The 21898-nt window shown below is 40.2% G+C and overlaps 1 protein-coding gene across 9 annotated transcripts in view; it reads left to right on the top strand.

Moving 5' to 3' along the window:
- SATB1 (SATB homeobox 1) overlaps positions 1-21639 on the top strand; it is a 92997-nt gene extending 71358 nt beyond the window's left edge. For 6 of the 9 annotated variants that reach the window (XM_035316974.1, XM_035316977.1, XM_035316973.1 and 3 more), the window contains 3 exons: positions 16523-16726; positions 17226-17321; positions 19902-21639. In XM_035316974.1, the coding sequence (XP_035172865.1) occupies positions 16523-16726; positions 17226-17321; positions 19902-20390 (789 nt within the window). In that variant the 3' untranslated portion in view covers positions 20391-21639. The remainder of the gene's footprint in view (positions 1-16522; positions 16727-17225; positions 17322-19901) is intronic. The other 3 variants (XM_035316978.1, XM_035316980.1, XM_035316979.1) reach the window with 3 other exon arrangements.
- The last annotated feature ends 259 nt before the right edge of the window (positions 21640-21898 follow it).

Genomic DNA, 21898 nt, shown 5'->3' with positions numbered 1-21898 from the left:
AACCTTTTTATCAGCAGGAGTAACCCTCTGGTAACAATGTGGCTTTAAGAGGCGGGTGTCACAATTTATTTCCAAAGCTGTTTCCTCCCAGAGCTGCATCTCATGCTTTCCTGGGGCGGTCCAGCCTGGGGGCTCAGTCCTTCACCCCACTTCTCTGTGAAGTTGTCTCCTGCTTTGTCTCCCTCTGAGCAGCTGAGTCATTTCCTGTTTTTAAATCTTGGCTTAAAACCTCCTTTTTTCCCCCCTCTCAGCTCACAATGGGCTCTCTGTGGAATGGGGAGGGATGCTGCACAGGCAGCCACAAGGTAGAAATAAAAACGTGCTCCGAGGTCTTCTGCCATCCCTCGCTTACACCTGGAGATAAACCCCTCACCCTCGCGGGAATGTGAGACAGCAAGCATTAGCAGCAGAAGCACACCATGCAACAGCCTCTCCCTTTATTTTTTTTCCACGTCCCCCCCTTCACTCCCCGCGGGGATTGCTCTGGCAGTTGAAGACGTGCCATGAGCAGCAGGAGCTGGGATGGGATCGGGTGTCAGCAGGGACAGGAGAGGAAGAGTGTGAACCGAGAAGGCAAGATGGGCTCCTGTGCTTGATCAAGAATGGCCCCATAAAGCAGCGTGTCATTCAGTGAAACTGTGAAACTTGGCAGATAAAGCTGATTTGCCTCTTTCACAAAATATCGTATGGCAGAGGCAGTGTGTTCTGCCTCGCCCGGGTCGGATGCAAGGAGATTTTCGGGTTTCTATTTGCAGGAACAAAAGGAGTGCTTAGAGCACTCCAGGTCCTTCCTCTGCCCATGTCTTAATTTTATTTACATTGTGTCTTCTCAGAAATAGAGGTTAAAACCTTAGGAAATTTCCTTAGGATTTTTTTTTTAATTCCTTCTCAGGCAATAGAAAAATTAGGTCCAGTTAGCCGGCTTATCGCTTACCCCAGGCAGAACCTGAGAAGGGCTGGCGGCAGTCCTGGCCATCCCTATTTTATGGGTATGACCTTGGTTAAGCAGGTTGTCTTCAGGAAGTCTTGGGTTCCCACTCGTAAAAAGTAGACAGCAACTTCTTGAATCAACAGCGATACACTGAAGAGTGTAAGACTTACAGTCTCCGAGGCGGTTCATATCAGTGTGCAATTGCCCACAGAAATCTGTGTGGAGGGAAAAAAAAAAGCATTAAAACCCTGATAGAGTTGAAGCTGAAGAAAAATGTTCAGCATGGAAAATACTTCACTTGTAAGAGGACAATACTGACCACTTCAAGCCGCTTCTTGGGGCCGGGCAGCCCTTTCAGCACATAAGGCAAAGGTTGGGTTTGTTGACACACGGATTGAAGAGCGTGCTTCCCAAACGGGCTCTACATGTGGGGTCAAACAGCTCTTGCAAGAGGCTCCCAGTGAGGTGGGTTGAGGAGCTGGTGGCAGTATCCAGAAGCACCACGTATTTGAGCCCTAAGGAGAGATTTCCCAGAGGAATGCAGTGCACACCTGCCTGGCATTACTCGGGAGTTAATGCTTAATGCCTTCATGGTCTCATCCTGAAGCGCATCCCTTCGAGGCGCTGGGGTTGGGGCTGCTGAGTGCTGGGCAGGATGCGGCCCCGTATCACAGGTGGCTGGGAGCATCACTCACGGCTCTCGCTTGGTGGTTTTGTCCAGTGGAAGGAACACACTGTGGGGAGAAGCGAGGAGAGCTGCAAGTTTAAGTTGTCAAATGTACAAATGACAAAAGAGAGCCAAGTAGGGAAAGCTTTTTACAAAATATAAAATTCTGTTAAGGAAGCAAGACGGCACAACATAAGGAATGTTTGGTACATGTTATTGCAACTGAAAAATCAGAGTATGGAATGAATTATAATGTAGCATAATCCATAATTTTACAGTTTTCATTTTGAATTATTTATTTTATTTGATTTGATTAAAGATAAAACCAGCTAACAATATCTTGAACATCTCTTCATGGCTTAATGACAACTGAAAGATGTCCTTATTATAGCTTCCCAATTAAAAAAAAATGTATTTGTACCATTTCTGTATAATTCCCTTTTCCTTTTAAAGCACATTTCAGACATGCATTGTGTACACATGATTCCATAACCCATCAGGCTTCAGTGTTGCCTCAGTACCTCTGATTCAGTAAATCAGATCATAGGCAGCATGCTGTCATATAATAAGGTGTCTGATCCTTATTACCAGTTTGTTGATGCACAGACTCCTTCAAATTGACCATTGCAACACATGGTTTCCCCTGAAACTAGCTGTGATAATTAGCGTGGCTCTAATGAGACAGAATGTCACTGATCTTGTGCTGAACTGTCGAGTATCGACGCTACGGATGGGAACTGTCAAAGCTTGCCATCTGTGACAGAGCTTGGCATATTCCATTTGCAAGGTAGAGCATGCTCAATAGACTGTTTTTAAACAAATGGTCCATTTCTTGATTAGGGCTCTGTGTTCTGCTACGGTGGAAGACTTTATATTAGAGTGAAACTTTTTTTTTTTTCTTTCCTTTTCCCACTGTTTTTTGTGGTTTTTTTTTTTTTTTTCCTGGGGTAAGCTCATTAGGAAATGAAAACGTTACTAATTCTCAATCCAGTGCCTTCAATCCTTTTAACTGTGGCCTATCAGCTTTTTGGGGAGAGGCGGGGGGAGCCGATCATGTATTTGTACTCCTTCCTTCCCCAGTTATCTTAAGGTGCTTATTCTAAGGCTAGCACTTCTTCCGGGCTTTTACCTGATTTTGAGGCAGCGAGGGATATGGACAGCATAGTTTCAAGAGATAGAGGAGCAAAATTAAACTAAAGTCCTGGATCCCACGGAGCAGGAGCACGTGTGGCTGGGATGAAAGCATCGAGCCGGTCGAGAGAGCAGGGCAGCCAGGCTCCTGAGAGCAGTCCTGCAACGCGCCCTGCGAGAAGTCCAGCGCTGCTTATCATTCCAAAATATGCTTTGTTGCTTTTTATTTCCTCCTTCCCTGGCAGACCACACAGGGCTTGTTCTGAAGAACATTTTCACTAATCTGATCAGGCAGCCAAATACGCCGGGAAAACTGCTTTAATGATCCCACTAATTACCTCAAGTCAATATGAACTGTATTATTAGACTGAGGGAAAATATTCCATTAGGTCTCCCCCTTGGGAGTTTCTCCGCTTTGTGATGTCACCGGAGCCTTCGCCCTCTCGCTTGTAATTAATTTTATTTACACACGCAGGCACGCACAAGGTCACACCTGCACAACCGGAGCTGGCCGGGGAGCGAGTGGCACTCAGGCTTAATCAGATCTGTCATAATTACCATTCTGCATGTTTCTGACACACGCTGTGAAATATTTCAATTTAACTGCCGCTACCAGCACAACCAGATGTAGTGTGAGTGTGGCTGCATTGGAAATATTATTCCTCAGGATAAACTCTCTCCTCCTCCTTTTTCCTCCCACCCCCTCTCCCTTTTACAGCTAATGTGGCACAGAAGCTGATGTATCCTGTAAATCTTGAATGCAGCGCTAGATTGATAACAGCAGATTAGACAGTTTAACCACAAACAGCTTGTTCATTTTTCACAAATGAAAACCACATGTGGTGTAACTAAAATTTCAGGCTCCTTTTTTTTTTTTTTTTTTTTTTCTTCTCCTCTTTGGTTGTTGTTTCCTTTTGTGCGTGTGTGTGTGTTGAGGTCTGCCTTTCACTGCAAAGGAGTGAAATAAAAGGGTAAACATACAGGGGGGGAGAGACACTGCTTTCTTTGGAGATTATTTCTCCATGACCTTTATTAAAAACCTTCCTTGCTTTGGCAAGGAAATCCGATATCACACGGGGGGGTTGCCTCTCACTCTGAGACTTTCTAATCTCTATTTTATGCCCACTTATTAAAGAAGTCATCCTACTGTGCTGTTTTTCAAAATAACATGCCAGCAAACACCTCGCTTCTAACCAAAAATTGAGCCTTTGCCACCACCTGAATTTAGCAGAAATAAAATTTTCTGCCAAAGTTTTTCTCCATGAATTTTGTCCCTGTGCTATCTCTTTCCTTTTCCTCCTCTTCTGGGGAGAAGATACTTTTTTTAAAAGAATTTTCAAAGTATTGAGAATTTTGGCAAATGAAGAATTTATTTTTTTTTTAATGAAAACATTCCAGTATTTCTTATGAAAACAGGTTATGATTGGGTTTTAGGAGTCAAAATGTTGTCTATAAATTGATATAATTATTTTAGAAATCCAATTTTTTCAGTTCAACTTTTCAGCCAGTTAAACAGCCTTCAATACTTAGTAAGGCTTTTTAAAATCATCTACTCTTTAGTAGATCACTGTTGCCTAGTTTTCTTACACAAAGAAAAAGAAATAAGCAGTTTTGATTGAAAGTTTTAATTAAAAGTGTCTAAAACATTTCTTACAGAAAGGAAAAAACAAATATGTGTGTGTTGTGCAACTGAACAGATTATCCAAATGATGCTGCAGGTATTGTCAGGTGAGATGAGTGGTGCCACAGAGCTGAGAGAAATTTCTCCAATCTAATCTGTAATATGGCATCCAGGGGAGGCTTAAAAGAAGTGGCTTCAAGTAAGCGACCACTTGAGCCATTGCCACTGACTTGCAATCAGGTGGCAATATCGAAAGTGCATGAGATGTACAAGGAAGACTCAGTGTTCAAAGCTGGTTGAAAAAAGGCACACAGGGTAGTGTTTGAATGCCACAGATGGCCTGATTTGCAGAGGAAAGTCTGGCTACATGATGACCCCCCAGCCTGGTGCAGGCAGAGTAAATGCCCCCAAGATGTGCCTGCACACCCCAGCCCCAGTGCTGAACTGCAGCAGGGCAGTGCAGGTATGCTGCCAGCCGCCCCTGCTGCAGGGCACCACCACCTCTGGGTTAGATCCCCGGGGTCCCTGCAGAACCTACGTGAGCAGGTAACCTCTGTAGGTGCAGCAGGAGCCCCGGAGGTGCCGTAGCTCCTGATGATTCCAAAGTAAGTCCGTGGTAAGGCAAAGAGGAGGAGAGGAAGCGAGAAAGCTGAGCGTGACCTGTCAAGATGCTCGCAAGGGTCCAGAAATCCATCTCTCATTTCTTGCAAAACTATTTGAAAATAGCAATGCAGTCTGGAAGCACTGGATTGCCAAGAGAAAGAAGAGGGTGGCACCCTCTCCCACCTCCTTGGAGTCTTTTATTTTCATTTTCTCTTTCCTTGGTAGAGGTGTTTCGTTTCCTACGCTCCAGCTGCGTGAATCAGCTCCTCCTCAGGCAGCACCTGCTGTCTGCCTGACAAGAGGTGCTGTTTCTGGCAGGATGGATTTTCTTAATCTCTCTTCCTGCTTTCCGTCTCCTCACCTTCTGTTTTGCTTTCCTCTCATCACCTTTGCTAATTCCTCTAGCTACACCTCTCCTCTTAGCCTTTCCTTGATTTCTTCCCACCCTGTCTACACGCTCACAATCGCCTTGTGCTCCATCTGCCCCTCTCTTCTGTCCCACTGCTGCTCCCTGAATGTCAGAGCTGTGTGTAGGGCATCGCACCCAGTGTGTATTTCCCACCCCTTCTTCATTGCCAACGCAGGTCACTGATATGTGGGGGATTCTAAGGGCTCAGTATATTGTTTTTTTAACATGAAATTAAGGCATAAAAAAAAAAAAAAAAAAAAAGTCATAGCGAGCTGTACAGGAATTAATAGCATACTGAAATGAAAACAAAGCTGTAGTGCAAGAGCTGAGGAAGAGGCTGAGGAGTCCTTGGTTCCCGGCACGGGGGGAAGCAGGGCACCCAGTAAACAATGCAGAAAACAAAAGAGAGCAAAGCGCATAACTAAACAGGAAGCGGCAGGGTAAATTTCGTCCTGAGAAACCGAGGGCTACAAAATATGCTGCTGCAAAGAATAAAGGCATCTTCTGCAAACACAAACATGCAGCAGCAGTCTGAGAAGCAATTTGCTAAAGGAGTGACCAATTAAAATTCAGGTGAAGGGCTTCCGGGCTAAGGAAGGGGTAAGGAGTAGTAGATACGTGACGGTAAACTGGGTAATTCAAAACATTCAACACCCGAACGAATGTTACAGGCTTGTTAGGTGCAAGGTGAGAAAGGAGACAATGTTTTGTTGCAGATAATTTTTAATTTCACTGCTTCTGATGATTTCTTATTGCGTCCGTTTTTCATTTTCCTCAAATTTAACCTCTAAGTCAAACTCCAAGGTTTTGGTTACAGATTAGCCCAAACTGCTGTCATGTAATGAAAAGACTAGGGCAAGCGCACAGCTTGCTAAATTGGAAAAAAAAAATCCAATTTGCAAATATTTATCTAATTCCCAATCTGTCAGATTATATGAGAATCCACATTATTCCGTGGTCATCTTACTTTTATTCGTGTGCAGCTGTCAAGTTCCCTTACCATACAGGATGGCATTTGAGAAACAAATGAAAAGAGTTTTCAGAACCTTTATAAAGTAAAGGTGTTAGACTGAGAGGTCTGCAGCAGGATTCCCTCAAATTTTGGGCCTCCCATGAACAAGCTTTGTATGAGTATCTGTTACCTCTGTGGGTGTGCTTAGATGACTAGTGTTAGGGCAAGTGAGGGTATTTTGCTGATCCAGGTGCTTAGCATCTCTAGTCTATGTAACATGCATACTGTGCATACTGATACAGGAACTTTTCACTGTTTATATAAAAATGGTTAATAGAAAAAAAAAAAGAAAAAAAAAAAAAAGCTATGGAGGGCTTACAGGAGCTGCTTTTTATTTTTCCTTTGGGGCAGCCAGTTTGCTTCACCTCTAAGAAATCATTTCCTATTCTTACATAGCATGAGGAGGGAGTCTTACTAAAGGACTGATCTTCCCCAGCCAGGGGAAGGGGCCGGGGCATGAAGGAGGGTGCCTGCTCCCCTGGCACCTGCTTGAGGGGCAGGAGCTGCCGCAGAGCCATGCTGCTCTTCCCAGCCCCGTCTGCTGCCTGCAAATGTTCCACTTGGCTGCCACTTTTCTTGGCTGGTGAAGAAACACCTAACGCTAAGAGCTGCTCTCTTTCTAGGAGCTTTTCCCTTGTGGCCACGGTTGTCCCCAGCATGAGGGCAAGCTACCTGAAAATGCCCTTTTGTGGGTTCCCATCCACAGCCAGCCAGGGGGGGAAAAAACCCTCTCCAGCTTCCCCTTTTGGTTCAGCTTTCCTATTCTTGTAAGTCGATGCCCCAAGCAACCATGCTGCAGTTTGGGGATTTTAGCTTTCTGATTGCTTCGCTGCCTTTATTTTTCCATGGGTGATGTATGTGTTTCTGACAGCTTCTTTTTCATTCGCTTGGGAGGTTTCTGTCTTTCGCAAGTGTGAATTTTAAACTTTTTTTAAAAATGCGTGGAGGAAATGGGCATTCTTAATTTTCTGATGTAATTAACAAAATATGGAGGAAAGTTAGGGAAAAGTTTGGTTTCTGTTTCTTTAAGACCCCTTCACCTTCGGCACGATCAAAGAATTATGTGTTGTTCACAACAGAACCGGGACCTGCGGGATCTGGCCGAATTGCAGGAGAAATTTTAAAAGAAATCCTCTCAGCCTATTTAAAAGTCTAATTCAAATACACAGGAAAGCATTTAGTTAGGCCATAAAAATGCCTGAGATGTCTGAGAGCGTGTTTGAGCCGTGTGGGTTTTGGACTGATGTCACTTGTTGGAGCATCTTGTCAGCTGAGCTGAATTCACAGTTAAGTCCGAATATCTACAAGTCTGTGATTCCTCAGCGCGAGGTGGATCTTCCTGTGATCCAAAATGAATTCTGGAAAGAAAAAGGCATACGACAAGAAGCCACAGATTTAAATTGCTTCCTCTGGGAAATTATAATCTTTAAAAATAAAAAATAAAAATCTAATGACATGATGTGCATGTGTACAAGTAATGGCGGAAGTGACACTTTGGCCCTATGGCCTTTTTACTAGAGGTCTTTCCCCCAAAGCAAATGTTAAATCTCCATAAGCAACATAATAATAAACATTTGCAGTTCACTTGTAAATTAATAGTACTAAAAAAGATTTTTAAAACTGCCAAGCTCTTTCTCTTAAAGACCCTTCTCTAACTAAGCTGTAGCTATAGCTGCCATATGAAAATTGATTGCACGTTTAAGAATAAATAAATGTGGGCTATTAAGGGTCGTGGTTGGATTTAGGGTTGTATTTACTTTCAGGGGAAGCATTGGCATTGCAGTGAAATCAGTAGTTTTCCCTACTTAAATGAAAGATAAAGCGCCATATATTACCAGTCACCCTCTGTGAAACCCACTGACCCATTTTATGTGCCTATGCCATAAAAAGTAATGTACCAGACTAAGACTGACTTATTTAATAATTAGCAGATATTTTTTCTTGTTTAGATTTTTTTAAGTATGTTTTTTGTCCTGCGTATCTCATGGTTACGATGCCAACTGAATCGTGTGTGTGAAAAAGGAAGGATATGGAGGAGAGGAAGGCAGAATAAAGCTTCACCTACTGTTTTTTGCATCTATTACTTTTCCCCTTCTTTTTACATATGAATGTAGTTGCATTTTATGTAAGATTTTCAAAGGAATGCATATTATGTTTTTGATTAGGGCTTATGCCTATCATTGCTAGGCAATTGAAGGCAATACTGTAGAAAAGATACGTTTAAACAAGGAAACGGAGAGGTGGAGGAGGCTGAGAGCAGAGAAACCAAGCCTGGGAGAAGCCCTTAATTTAGTTTATTAATTCCCTCTGTACTCGACTAAAAAGTAATGATATTTATGTTTTCAGCCAGTTTTAGAGTTAACGGGTTAGGAGCGTTCTGGTTTTTTCTTCCCAGGCGCTGGTGGTACGTCTCAAGTGTTCGCACCCGGGGACCGTGCATACCGATTTTGATACAGCTTCAGCCCTTAATCCGACAAGTTTTTCTGTAGTGCTGGCTCCCAGCCACGCACCAGGGCTCCGAGTAGAGAGAGGTCTGATACGACAGACTAGACTGCTCCTGCAGGGCAGCAGTTCCCTCGGTCGTTTTGTTTCTGTACTCATTTCATGCCTATCATTGAATTTTGCAGGTTGCTTTAGCAAGTTCCTTTTTTGTTGTCGTTGTTTTTGTGTGTGTGTGGTTTTTGTTTGTTTGTTTGTTTTGTTTGGCTGTTTACAAGAGTAGAAATACATATTTAATTTGTAAGTGCTGCAGCTATACAGGGAAAAAAGGCAGAGGGAAGAAGAGACATCAGGGATCCTTTTCCCCTAAAATATCACCAAAAAAAAATGCAGTGAAATGTTGTCAGCAACAGTGCTGGCAGCTCGGTCATTTTTTTTTCCCAGCCCAGGGAAGAGGTGTAGGTAACATGAAGACAGATGGTGCAGCTGAATAATAGGTTGGATAAGAAATTTAACGGCATAATCTGTTTCTTCAAAGGAAGTTTTTCCTGCTAGTGAAGTTTACCTTTCTTCTGAAAAGCCCTATGAGGTTGTGGGGTTTTCAGTTTGTTTGTTTTACTAAATCTCATCTATTACAATGGCAGATACAGATTTACTTAAATTCACATCTGGCTTCCCCTTTCAATGTTCTAGTAATGAAAGCCAGTAGAACAGATAAACCAGAAATATCTGGAGATAAAGGACAGCTTCAGGTTTCAAACTTTCTCTGATTTAGTGGAATGCTAAAAAGCAGAGCCTGAAATTTAGGACTGATTAGTGTGAATAAAATAATAATGCAAACATCTTTCTGGGAACATTTATTTTCAAGTTACGCCACATCTCAAGAAGAGGCATTCATGTTCTAGCAGCTCTGCCTCTGGAGCAGGCTGAACACCAGCTTTTGGTTCTTGAATTACAGATACACAGTTTTGTGAGCAAAATAGGGAAATCCCAAGCTATTGAACATTGATGGCAGCTTTCAAAATTACTTGAAAGTATGTGCCTCGCAGAAGTCAGTTCTTAAAAGTACTTGAAAATATAAGCTAAAATGAAAAGCTTTTCACTAACAAATGTGTTGTTCAGTATCAAAAACTACTGAGCCTGACAGATTATTAATTTTCCTTAAAATTTTATGAAGATATCCAGTGGCCATTCTTTTAACAGACTTCGGCTCTTCTGGGAAACATGTAGGTCTATTTAGCTTTGATAGGAGATAACCACAACAATTTATGTATTTTAGGAAAAATACAAACCAGCAGTCAGAATAAATTCTCCTGCAGTCAGGGAATTCCTGAGGAATATTTAAGGCTTAAAAGGAGCACTCTGATCATCTGGACTTGTACCCATGTCTGAACCCACATATATTAAACCCAGAAAGAAGTCAAATTTCAGTAATCTCAGCCCAAAGATGAATTTTGAATTAAATGCTCTCTTCTTCCACTGCACTGGGGGTTGCCTGGTGTAGTTTTCTGGATAATACAAATGTAATGCAAACTGCATTCCCGCTGTAAACTAAAAGAGAGTCTATTGCTACTTATTTGTTGGATTTGTTTTGTGCTGGAGCAACATAGTTTGTTTTCCTTCATGATGCCTTATACAAGAGCTTATGTATTCTGAACACCCTGAATTTTCGATCCTGTTCAACACTCTGAGAAATCTCAGTTGAAGGGTTTAATGCGTTTTCTAATCAATGTGCAGGAAATTTGGCCTTATCAATTTAAATGCTGGTGATCCTTTCATTGCATTATGGAAGAATCTTCTCTAAGCAGAGATTATTCTTAAGAACTTCATAACATTTAAAGGTTAATATGTTAGGTAAAGAACAATATCTTAAGACAAACATTTTTATTACAGGACATGAAGGGATAGTTCTGATTAAATTACATGATTATTTGAATGGGAAGGAAGACAAAGTGCATCATTTCTTGCCCTCAACTTTAATGCCTTTAATCAAATAATGACCTTCTGGAAATAGTTAATTTTAAGCATTTGGAAAGATCAATACCACTTTGCCACCAAAAAATGGCCCAGATGATGAAATTTGATGTATTTAAAGTACCATTTCACCCTTTTAACCTAGTAAATAATTTAAAATGCTTTCAGTACTCCTATGCTACCATAATGTATCTCATTGGAAGTATTATGACTTTTCCAAAAGCAACCTTTCTGTACAATGAGTAGCTTACAAGTTTAATACTGAAGCCTAAGACTATATGCACATACTGTAGTGGTGGTGTTGGCCTTTTTTCTTCTCTTTTATGTGTGGATTCAGTTTTGAAAAGAAATGGAAATATCTGTGATGAACACAGCCATTTGGAACAAAAATGAGATTTGTAAAGCAAGTTGGACAGCTTTTGAAGGGAAAAAGTCAATATTTAAAGTTTAGTTCATGAGTTCTTTTCCTTTGTTTTGTCTATAAGCTTTTGTGTTAAAGGTGAAGGATTTGGGTTGCTCAGACAATTAAGAGCCCATTTTACCAAGTGTAATTTCATATCTGTGCTCTATAAACTGGAGTGCCTTCAGCATTGTAAATAAAAAAAATTGCCCTCTATTAGCATGTTTGTGGGCAGATTAAAAACAGTCTTCATTAGCATAAGTAACACTTACAGATTCTTTTAAAAGTAGAAAATTATTTGCTGAATGATAAATTGCTAGCTTTATAGTTAGTTGCTAAAAATGTGCTCATTCAAAATGCCTACTTTAGTTTAGTCTACAATACTCAATTTTTTTGAGTTCAAAGTACTGTTTAATGGATTATGTACTTAGTCTTTGTTCACAGTAGATGCTGAAATGCAATTCACACTTTTTGCTAAAATGTTTGTATCAAATACCTCCCTATTTAGACTGATTTCTTCTAACACTATATATTTTTATTATGCTATATACCCCAGAGACTGATACAAAATAATCTTCGATATGTTATACCAAGGAAAAGCTGTTCACATCTTAGCACTGATACTGTAAAATGTTTTACCTTCATGGATTCAAATTACAGCTCTTTTTAAAAATGTTTGATTCTTTGTTAGTTATTCTGAAAGAAATATTCATCATTTGGCAAATTATCATCACTACAGCAAAATCACCAAACAAAAGAATTCAGTTGCTCCACCTTGAAGCCCTTTCTTTCCGGACTTGTTTATTGCTGATTTGGATGGAAGCTTTGCCCAGACAGCATCTTTCATGCTGGTAATGCTACCCTCTTTGATCTAGTTAGAATTGGTATTTACACCTTAAGTGTAGATTTCCATTTTTTTTTTTCATTTAATAAGAAGGATACCAGAATGCAAGAATATTTTTTTAGACACTGTGCGTGACAGAGCAGGACTTTAAATACAGCTCAACTTAGTCTGAATAAAATAGCATTTTTATTTATACGTAAATAAAATGCACGTATGCTTTCTTTAAAATAAGCGTTCTCATGGGTCTTGCAGACTCTGTTTGGCAGTTATCCTCTTTGCGCTTTTCTTGCAATAGTTTGGCAGTAGAGCTTTCACAGGTTTTTTTCCTTTAATATCTTATGTTTCTTTACTAAATCCCTACAAGAAAACCAAGCAGAAGACTCTTATTTATCTTAAATATCTTAGGTTTAGCATCTTTTTTTTTCACCATTTTCTTGCTTACTGTAGCAAGACCTTTGCAGATGGTACTTGGTTACTTGAAAGTGCATAACAGTATTTTCTTTGTAGCAGATGGATTTAAGACTTTTAGTTCCCAATAAATGTAGGTTTACAATACATAACTTTACAGGATTTGTGTTGTATATAACAGGTTTGAACATATTATCTCAGAATTCATCTGCATGGCATTTTCAGCTTATCCAGGGCCCATGCCAGTATTTTAAGTAATAGGGAGAGCATAGTGATTGATAGCAGCTAAAGGCGTGATTTTGAATAGAAACAAAGGTTTTAGAACAGAAGGTGTCAAATTAAACTTTGTCAGTTTGAAAAGTAGTAACATCCTGAAAGTTCTGCAAACATATTTACATGTGGCTAATGTTTATATTTTGCTTTGTACTCTCTTTATATTCAGTGTAATGTTGCCTGGTAAATTTACTCTGTTTTAAAATCAAGGTTTTTCCCAATGTCATTGCAGAGTTTTGGGGTGTTTGCCTTGCTGAGTAGATATATCTGTCTAATTATTTTAAGGCTGTTTTATAATGATGTGCTGCATGTGCTGTAGAAACTGGCTGACATCTAATTTGAGTTATAAATATTTCCTTATTATTTTAGGGTCTTGTCCACTTACTATACGATTATAAAAGCCTGAAAAAGCAGTGGTCTGAGCTCTCTCTCCTTCAAAATAAATTGTATGAACTATACAGAAATTGCTCTAGATGTAGGTGCCTGTAAGAGGAGAAAAATCAGCCTTGTTAATTTTACTAGTAAATTAAACTACGTTAACTATAGTACTTCGTACTTCTTTAGATCAAACAGAAGAAAAACCTATAATTGTTGCATAACTTAAAATCCCCATTAGATGAGTCTATATCATTATTTTTCTCAAAGTTACAAAAACATTTCATACATTCTCATTTAGCTGACTTTTCTGAATAAGCTTTATGTTCAAACACAAGTCTGAACTGAAATTAAATACTTATGGGTTTTGGTTGGTTGGTTTTCTGAACCAAGAGAAAACATGGTGGTATAAAGTCCTACTAACTAAATAAACCCCTACAGCCTCTCTTACTGCCCACTCACTAACTCTTCTGAGAATTTCTGTGAGGTCAACTTTTACAAATATTTTCAGAAATAAACAAAGACCCAAAATTGCTTCTGTCCTTGTAATTTTAGAAGACTTCAGCTGGTCATTTCCATGTTGCCCATCATATATTTTATCAGAATGACTGTTTACTTCTTTAAGAGCATGAAGAACAGAGTGGAAAACAGACATTTAATTAGAGTAGCAGTATATTCTATACACAGTGTCAGAAGCAATGGATTTCAGTATCTCAAAATCAGTGTTTCTCTGAAGGGCTAGCAGAGACATGCTTCATCTTACAACTCATCAAATCATTTTTACATAAAAAATTAGAAATGAGATTTCAGTGCAAAGACTAATAGCATAGTACTGAAAGTGCAATGCTAGTTAACAGTAATTTGTAAGACTAAAGACTGATCTATCAACTGTAAAAACACGGAAAAGGCAATATGCGGAGAGGGAATTTCTTAGTTAACAAAAGTGTTGTTGTGAAATATGTTTTATAAACATAAACTTTGATTGCTTAGGAATGATTTTTACTACGGGGCATTTAATAAGAGTTACAACTACCTTTTCAAAAAAGCATCTGAAATTCCCATTGCCAGCACACAAAACGAGCAGCTTCTAAGCGCATGGTGCAATTTCTTGTTAGGTCTGTGAGTATACCTTAAAGAGCTGTCATGGAAAGGGAAACGTTGTCTATCTTGTCTTTATATATACATATATATATATATATATATAACTTTCACCTAAATGCTTTTGCAGTTCTCCTTTCTCTTTCACCACCATTAGAAACAGGAACAACAGTTTCAATATGAAGCAGTGCAGACTCCAATTGTCTTTCAGTTAGAAGGACAATTTTTTCAGCTTCAGGGTGGACCTGTTTCTTTTTAATTAAATTTTCATTTCAATTAAAAAATCCTGATTTGGTTCTCTTCATCGTCTCCCCTCCACCCCCAGTAAACCACCTATACTTTCTGATGGCATATATTAACTTGATGCAGAAAGCTAGCACTGCTGTTGAGCACAGTCCTACACTTGACCCTATGGAAGCAAGGCAGGCAGAGAACCACAAGCAGCATGTGGAATTTGTTAGGGGCAGGGAGAGTTTGTGCATTGACCTGCTGACACATCCCAGGGCTCCTCATAATGGGGAGGGAGAACATACAGACCCTTGCTACTGTTTTAGAAACATGCCATAGAGCTCGAACTGAGACAAGCTGTACATTACGTGCTCTGTAGGATGGCATTTGGTTACATTTCCCAATTAGCTTTTTAAGCCCTGGGGCAATACCCAGCATCTGTGTGGCCAAAAAGTGTGGTGTGCCCTACCTCCATGGTGCAGAGGGCCTCTCTGCTGCTGCTGCTCTCCTCCCTCTCAGCATACCTGCTGAGCACACAGTGGGTCTGGGCCCTGCTTAAATTTTTGCCTTCTCAGCTGTGCTACCAGCATCTCACCAACATTTGTCAATTGGGTTATTTCTACTTTTTCTCCCATGTCATTTGTTCAGTTTTCCTACAAGAGCATACACTTGAAATCTTTATACACACCTCACCAAATATTTTCTTATACAATATGAATGCATTAAGATTATTTGTTTACTTTCACCTCTTCCTATCATGGCAATATTTTTACACTGCATTTATTAACTGCTAGCTAAAGATATGAATGTCTTCAAGAAAATAAAGTATCTATTCTGTATCTATGTATCTATTGTATCTAGTAGTAAACCAGTCTGGATAAACCATTTTTCAACTACCAGTACATATAAAAAGGATCTAAAAGCTTCTGTACATTTATATTATTTGTTGATTCAATAAAATGTCATATTATCTTTCCCACAGCATTAAGAAATAAAATTGCATGGACCTAGTTTTGAAAGCAGATCCTCGATGCTAAAAGGAAGAAATATGCATGTTGCATGCATACAATATTTTGTTTCTAAATTTTAATATACCAAAAAATTGTTGCCGATGCACACTGTGCTTGCTAGAGCATTTGCACGAGTCTTTTAAAAATGTTAGTGCACAACTGTGAAAAAAAATCTTCAATTAAATTTTAAGAACATATGAGGAAAGAATTGTTAAATTTTCAAGATGAATTTTTATGTCTTCTTTTAGAAGCAAGTTCTAGCAAGGCATTCCTTAGCCGACTTCATAGCATTTCCTGAAAAGACTGAGTTAGGGTAGGTGCACTTTTAGGCAACTTGCTGTCTGGTGACCTGGAAATGGTATAAAGGGTATGTCAGAAGCCTGAGGATATCTTGTTGTGACCCCAACAGTCCCTAGTAATATATATAAAAGTGTGAGACTTTTTTTTTCTGGATCTATAAGAAAAATACTGAAACAGATAATCAACATTCAAATCAGTTCTTCTGCAGAGGCCCCCCTACTTGTGGCATATAGGAACACAATATTACTTTCCTGCATCCCATGAAAGGATTCCTCTCTTTTAAAAGGATGCTAGGGAGCTTCGCTATCGTTCTGATTTCCATCAGGCAGCTCTGCAGTCAAAGCAGGTATCTGAAGTACTTTCCTGTTTGGAGGAGTAGTACCAGCATTTAGAAACTGCACAGCAGCTGATCTACCAGCTACTGAAATGTGGTGTTGATGCTCTTGGGTGGGCGTAGGCTTGCATCAAAAAAACAGGCAGCAGAGAGAGTATCAAATACTGGCATCAGTGTGCAGGGGAGGATATAGGGGATTCCGCCTTGGTCAATGGGTTTGTTGAACAAAGAGCACTGGGGTGCAGGACCAAAGAAAATGTGCTTGTGTATTACAAGGGTCTGAGCAATAAGGCGGTGGTCTCTTGGTGTGCTGATGTTTGCTTCACATCCAGCATTTACAGTGAAAGCCACGTCTTGCCAAGGGAGAGGGTGAGAGAACACAGCACTGCTGAAGTCCACGTTTCACCCTCATTTGCCCCTCATGAGGTGAGGAAATACTAACGTTTTGCTGGTGTTATCTTCAAGGGGTGGCTCTGCGAGCTGTTACGTTGGAAAGAAGATCCCTCACCAGAGAACAGGACCCTCTGGGAGAATCTCTCCATGATCCGAAGGTTCCTCAGTCTTCCTCAGCCTGAACGCGATGCCATTTACGAACAAGAAAGCAATGCAGTTCATCACCATGGTGACAGGCCTTCCCACATTATCCATGTGCCAGCAGACCAGATTCAGGTTAGTTTACCTTGGCCAATCCAGCAGAGCACTAAGTAAATAAAGCTTTAAACATAGCAAAGGAAATTAGTGTTTCTTTCCTCCTCGCCAGACTAACTACAGGTCTCCTGGTAAGAGATAACAGCACACTGCCCTCCACCACCTGAATTAAAAGATGAGCAGGTGACCCCCTGTGTTTTTATTCTGGTCTGGGTTTTTTCAAGCTTGTGTGGAGAGGGCGGCTCAGGCGCGTGTGCGTGGGGTAGTACGAGCCATCCACGTGAGCTGCCCATATCTAGACAGGCATCAGGACCAAAAGACAGATGTATTGGGTGCTAGCTGTGCATTGCCATCAGAGTGGGAGGAGGTGATAACACACTGCTGTTGGAAAGCTAAGCTCAGCCCCTCAGCAGCGGTGGCTCACCCCAGGAAGGAGTGAGGGAAGGGGACATTATTCCTCATCCCATTTTAACCCCAGTCGAGACCAGGATGAGTCAATGTTTGTTTGTTTTTCCTTTAGAGCCCCTCTCCCACCACCCTTGGGAAAGGAGAGCATAGAGGCGCTTTCTTACCAGGCCTGCTGACCACTGGACCTTGGCTGGGTGCTGCTCCGCAGGTGAGCTGGCACAAGGGCAAACATGCCAGGGAGAGAACGGAGGGCTTGCAGCACCCATACCACCGGGCTTGGAGGTGCTGGTCCCTTGGCTGTCCCAGGCATCATGCACATGAGCCTGGTGGTCTCTCAGCCAGGGAGTGTGGCTAGCCAGTTTGCTAAACATCACAGGCCAGATCTGCAGCTCTCTGAGCTGGAGACTCTTTAATCCCTTCTCACTGAAGGACCTGAGGTCAGCCTCTAAGTGCTCCCTCTTACAGGGCAGATATTACCCCTGCTTTCCAGTTCCCAACCTCAGCTGAGATGTGGTGCACGATTTGTATTACTTATACAGGAAAATATTTACAGAGCCAGGGAGGATAGAGTTATCTTGCAGCCAGAAACAACACAAGTGTATATTAAAGATAAAGCAAACTGAATAAGTCAATCCCGTAGGATATCAACTACTAAAATAATTGTGAAAGCCTGGAAAGTTGCTGTTTGATTTAGAAAAAAAAAAAAAAAAAGAGAGAGAAAGACCTATATTAAGTAATAAAGCAGCACTTGTTTGAAAACGTACATTGTTTTTAATAAAATCACTTCTTAAGGGGATAAAAGGAAAAGCTTATGCATGGTACAAACATTTTGCCACTATGCCATTTACTTAGATTTTCTTGCCTTGTTGATAAAAGTTCTGTGTTTGATCTCACAAATATTATTCACCTAAGCAGTTGCACTGTAACCTCTTAATATGACTTGTAAGAGTATGGACTGGGAGACTGGGTCTGAGTTTTGTCTGTGCTCTGCTACACTATAATTGTTGGAGATGCAAAATTGTGTTGTTAAGACACGAATTTTCAAACTGTATATACAAAGCCTCCAGTCTTGTAAGATTTTAATGTGCTGGGAGTAGTCTTGAATCTCTGTGGGTTTGAAGCCATGAATGGGACTGCTCACAGACCGTAAAACATGAAAGGATGTGAATAGAGATGAGGCAAGAGCCCTAATTCCATGGGCATTTGCATCAGATTTTACAATAACAGGATTGCTTCAAGCAGGGGCTGCTGAAATGGGTGTTGAGACCTACATGAAGTCTTCACAACCACAAGCGGCACTGCAAAATGGCTAGAAATTAAATTAATCCAGTCCCTACAATATTTTGTGCTTCTTAGGGTCTGCAAGTAAACTGCAACCAAAAGCTTGGGAACCACTTCTGACACATAAAAAACTGTCAAGGGGAGACTCACAAAGGGAAATTAAATGTAGTGATAGCAGCTGCTTGTTTTGCTGCTGTTGTTTTTTAATAATAACTGGTGGTTTGTACCATATGACAAGAAATTTGCTGATCCAAAATATCATACTAACCAGTGCTTCCTGTGCTGTGAAGCAAGAGAATTGTCAACAAAAACAGTAGCTAATAAATTTACTTTTGATTTTAAACATGATCTTATAATGTACTGTACTCCAGCAGTGGAGGAGAAAAACATCTCTGTCCCTAGGGCTCAGTGCCTCACCTTTTAAGAATGTTTCTGAATCCATGCTTGCAAAACTTCATTTTAAGCTCTTGTTAATTATTTACATCATGATTTGCTTTATCTTATTCTTCTGATGTGCATACTGGCTCATTTTTATTGCTTGAGTTTTTGGAATGCAGCATGTTCCCTTCTAATAATAATAGTGCAACTTATTTAGAGCTTTGCATCTTAGTGCTTTATAAATATTAACTAAATAATCCCCAGCACAAACACTGCAGTAGGTAAATATGTTTGTTCCCCATTTATACGCTGGGATCCTTGAACACAGGCAAGACAGACCCTCTCCATGGCCACAGGCAAGATGGGTCAGAGCCAGACTGGGAAACAAGGAGTTGCTACCTCCTGATCTCTTTGTCCTTGTGGAGGCAGGGTTTGGCAGCAAGATATTAGACCCTTCCAGCTAACGCAGTCTGCAGTAACGTTTGCAAGTTTGGGGAGGCTTCAGTGGCTGCTCAGCACAGATCGGTAGTGGGATATTCCACACTTAGCTAAAATGCTTTCCCTCTCCCTGATCCCCCCGGTCCCTCCGTCTAGCCATTGCTAGAGATTTTCAGCCCTCGCTTTTGGGCAGCAGCTGCTGCTGCTGGCAGAGCTCCTTTATGTTTGCCCTCATCTGGCACTTTTCTCACTTTGCCCTTGCTACAGTTCTGGCTAAGCTGGTCAAGTTAATCCTATGCTATGTCACCTACTTAGCATTTTGTCTTGTCTGCACTTGACTCATGGAGCATGTTCATTAAATTGTCGGCTGAACCGCACCGATGTCATGTCATCAGCGTTTCAGCTGGACCAACCCAGAGTGCTCCACTGCTCTGCCCACATCTTGCCAGCCCATTATCCCCAGTCCCTGCTCACACATGTGCAGATGTGTGCAATATATGCAGAGGCTTCCTAATTATTTTAATTCAGGTTCACCTTACTACAATTAATAACGAGCCTTTTGTTTTGTTTTGCTTAAAGTTACTGAGCAATTGCTTATAGCTCTGCAATTTTTTTCCCCTGGATTTTCTTGGTAACACCAAATATGAGCAGGAATACATGTACAAAAAAAATGCTGTGCTTTGTCTTGCAGCAGCAGCAGCAGCAACAGCAACAGCAACAACAGCAGCAGCAGCAGCAACAACAACCAGGTCCCAGACTACCCCCAAGGCAACCGACAGTAGCATCACCAGCTGAATCTGAGGATGAAAATCGTCAGAAACCCCGGCCACGAACAAAGATTTCTGTTGAAGCCCTAGGGATCCTACAGAGTTTCATTCAAGACGTGGGCCTGTATCCAGATGAAGAAGCAATCCAGACTCTCTCCGCTCAGCTTGACCTGCCCAAGTACACCATCATCAAGTTCTTTCAGAACCAGCGATATTATCTCAAGCACCACGGGAAGCTGAAGGACAATTCTGGGTTGGAGGTGGATGTTGCAGAATACAAGGAGGAAGAGTTGCTCAAGGATTTAGAAGACAGCATCCAAGACAAAAATGCAAACACGCTTTTTCCGGTTAAACTAGAAGAAGAGTTATCAGTAGAAGGGAACACAGAGATTAATGCTGAATTGAAAGACTGATCTAAAAGTATTATTTTCTTTCAACAGTGCCACTGGTATTTACTAATGAAATGAAAGTTCCATCTTGTGTTCTGTCAAAAACCTTTATTATTCATTGTTTGGCCAATGAATCTTCCAAAACTTGCACAAAAGTTGAAAAAAGGATAATGCAGACTGCACTAGATGTTTTACTCTGTTTTACAAACTGCTTCGCAGCAACAGATGAAGCGTTGAGGATTGTTTGATATTAATTTGTGTTCACTGGATACACTGTGAGTGTACCCAATAAGCATGATACCAGTGATTTTGATTCTGGAGCCTTCAGACAAGCATTACAACTTTTGTGATTTACTGTTTTTTGTTCTTGTTTTGTTCTTTTTTCTTTTTTTTTTTTAATTATTACTGTAGCACTCCACACTTGATCTTTGGAAACTCACATTTATTTAAAAAAATAAAATAAAATAAAAAGAGTTTGTTACTCTTGTTCTATTGTATGTTACAAAAGAACTATAGACTGTGGAATGCAGTTTAAAGATAACATATGCCAACAAATGCCTTGTATTATATGGCACTGCCGTAATTCAGATTTGTTTTCTTTTGGAAATAAAGGTCACTGTTATTTTTTCCATTCTCATTGTTACATGGTTTTAAAGAAAATGAAAAAGAAAATGTGAAACACAATTTAGTCCTCATTATTTATTTGTAGATCCTGCAGCATCATGTTGTAATTAATTTTTTTGGAAGTTTCCGTTAAATGTAATATTGCTTCTCTTGTTATCATACTGATTTTTTTTTTTCCTATTTATAAATGTATTTTGATGGGCAGTAAAACAAAGTGTCTTAAAAGTTTTAAATAGAGAAAATGTGCTTTACACAGTTGCCTATAAAAAGTGCTCTATGTTATCCAAGCAATTCATACTATAAGCTTCACTCTTATTGTTGTATGCAATTTTTACTATCATGCAAATAAGCTTAGGTAAATAAAACTAATAGATCACCTTAGAAACTTATGCAATTAATGTGAAAATAATTGATGTTTGCAATGTGTCTTCCTTTGGTTTACAATCAATTTTAAAGCTACAGCTGTATAAATTTTCTGTATAAAGGTGTATTTCTTTTTTATGAGTTTATTGCTATGAAAACACCAGTTATTTTGTTACAGCTGGCTGTTTTTATAAGTGTATCACAATTTTCTTTATGCAGAAATGTTCTGACTAGGAGTGGTTATTGACTGTAACTACACAATTAAAATTGTTTGTATGGTATGATATGGCAGGGTTTGTCTGTGTATGTGTATATCTGGGAGGAATAACTTGTTCTTAGTGCACATCGTACCTTCCTGCCGCCACTTTGAAGATGACATTTCAATTGTTCTCCTTTAAAATCACAAGCAGATATTTTTTAATGACCTCCTTAATATTTGAATATAGATAACATACTTCAAAAAGAAACACAGTTTGGTTATGAAAATCATAACCTGTCTTTTCTTGGTTTAAAAACTTGCCTGCCCAACAGAGATAGCAGGATAT

This window comes from Oxyura jamaicensis, chromosome 2 (assembly GCF_011077185.1).
Source record: "Oxyura jamaicensis isolate SHBP4307 breed ruddy duck chromosome 2, BPBGC_Ojam_1.0, whole genome shotgun sequence".
In the NCBI taxonomy this organism is placed as follows: domain Eukaryota; kingdom Metazoa; phylum Chordata; class Aves; order Anseriformes; family Anatidae; genus Oxyura; species Oxyura jamaicensis.
Note: the sequence above shows the minus strand (reverse complement) of the source record. Positions and strands in the feature narration are given on the sequence as shown.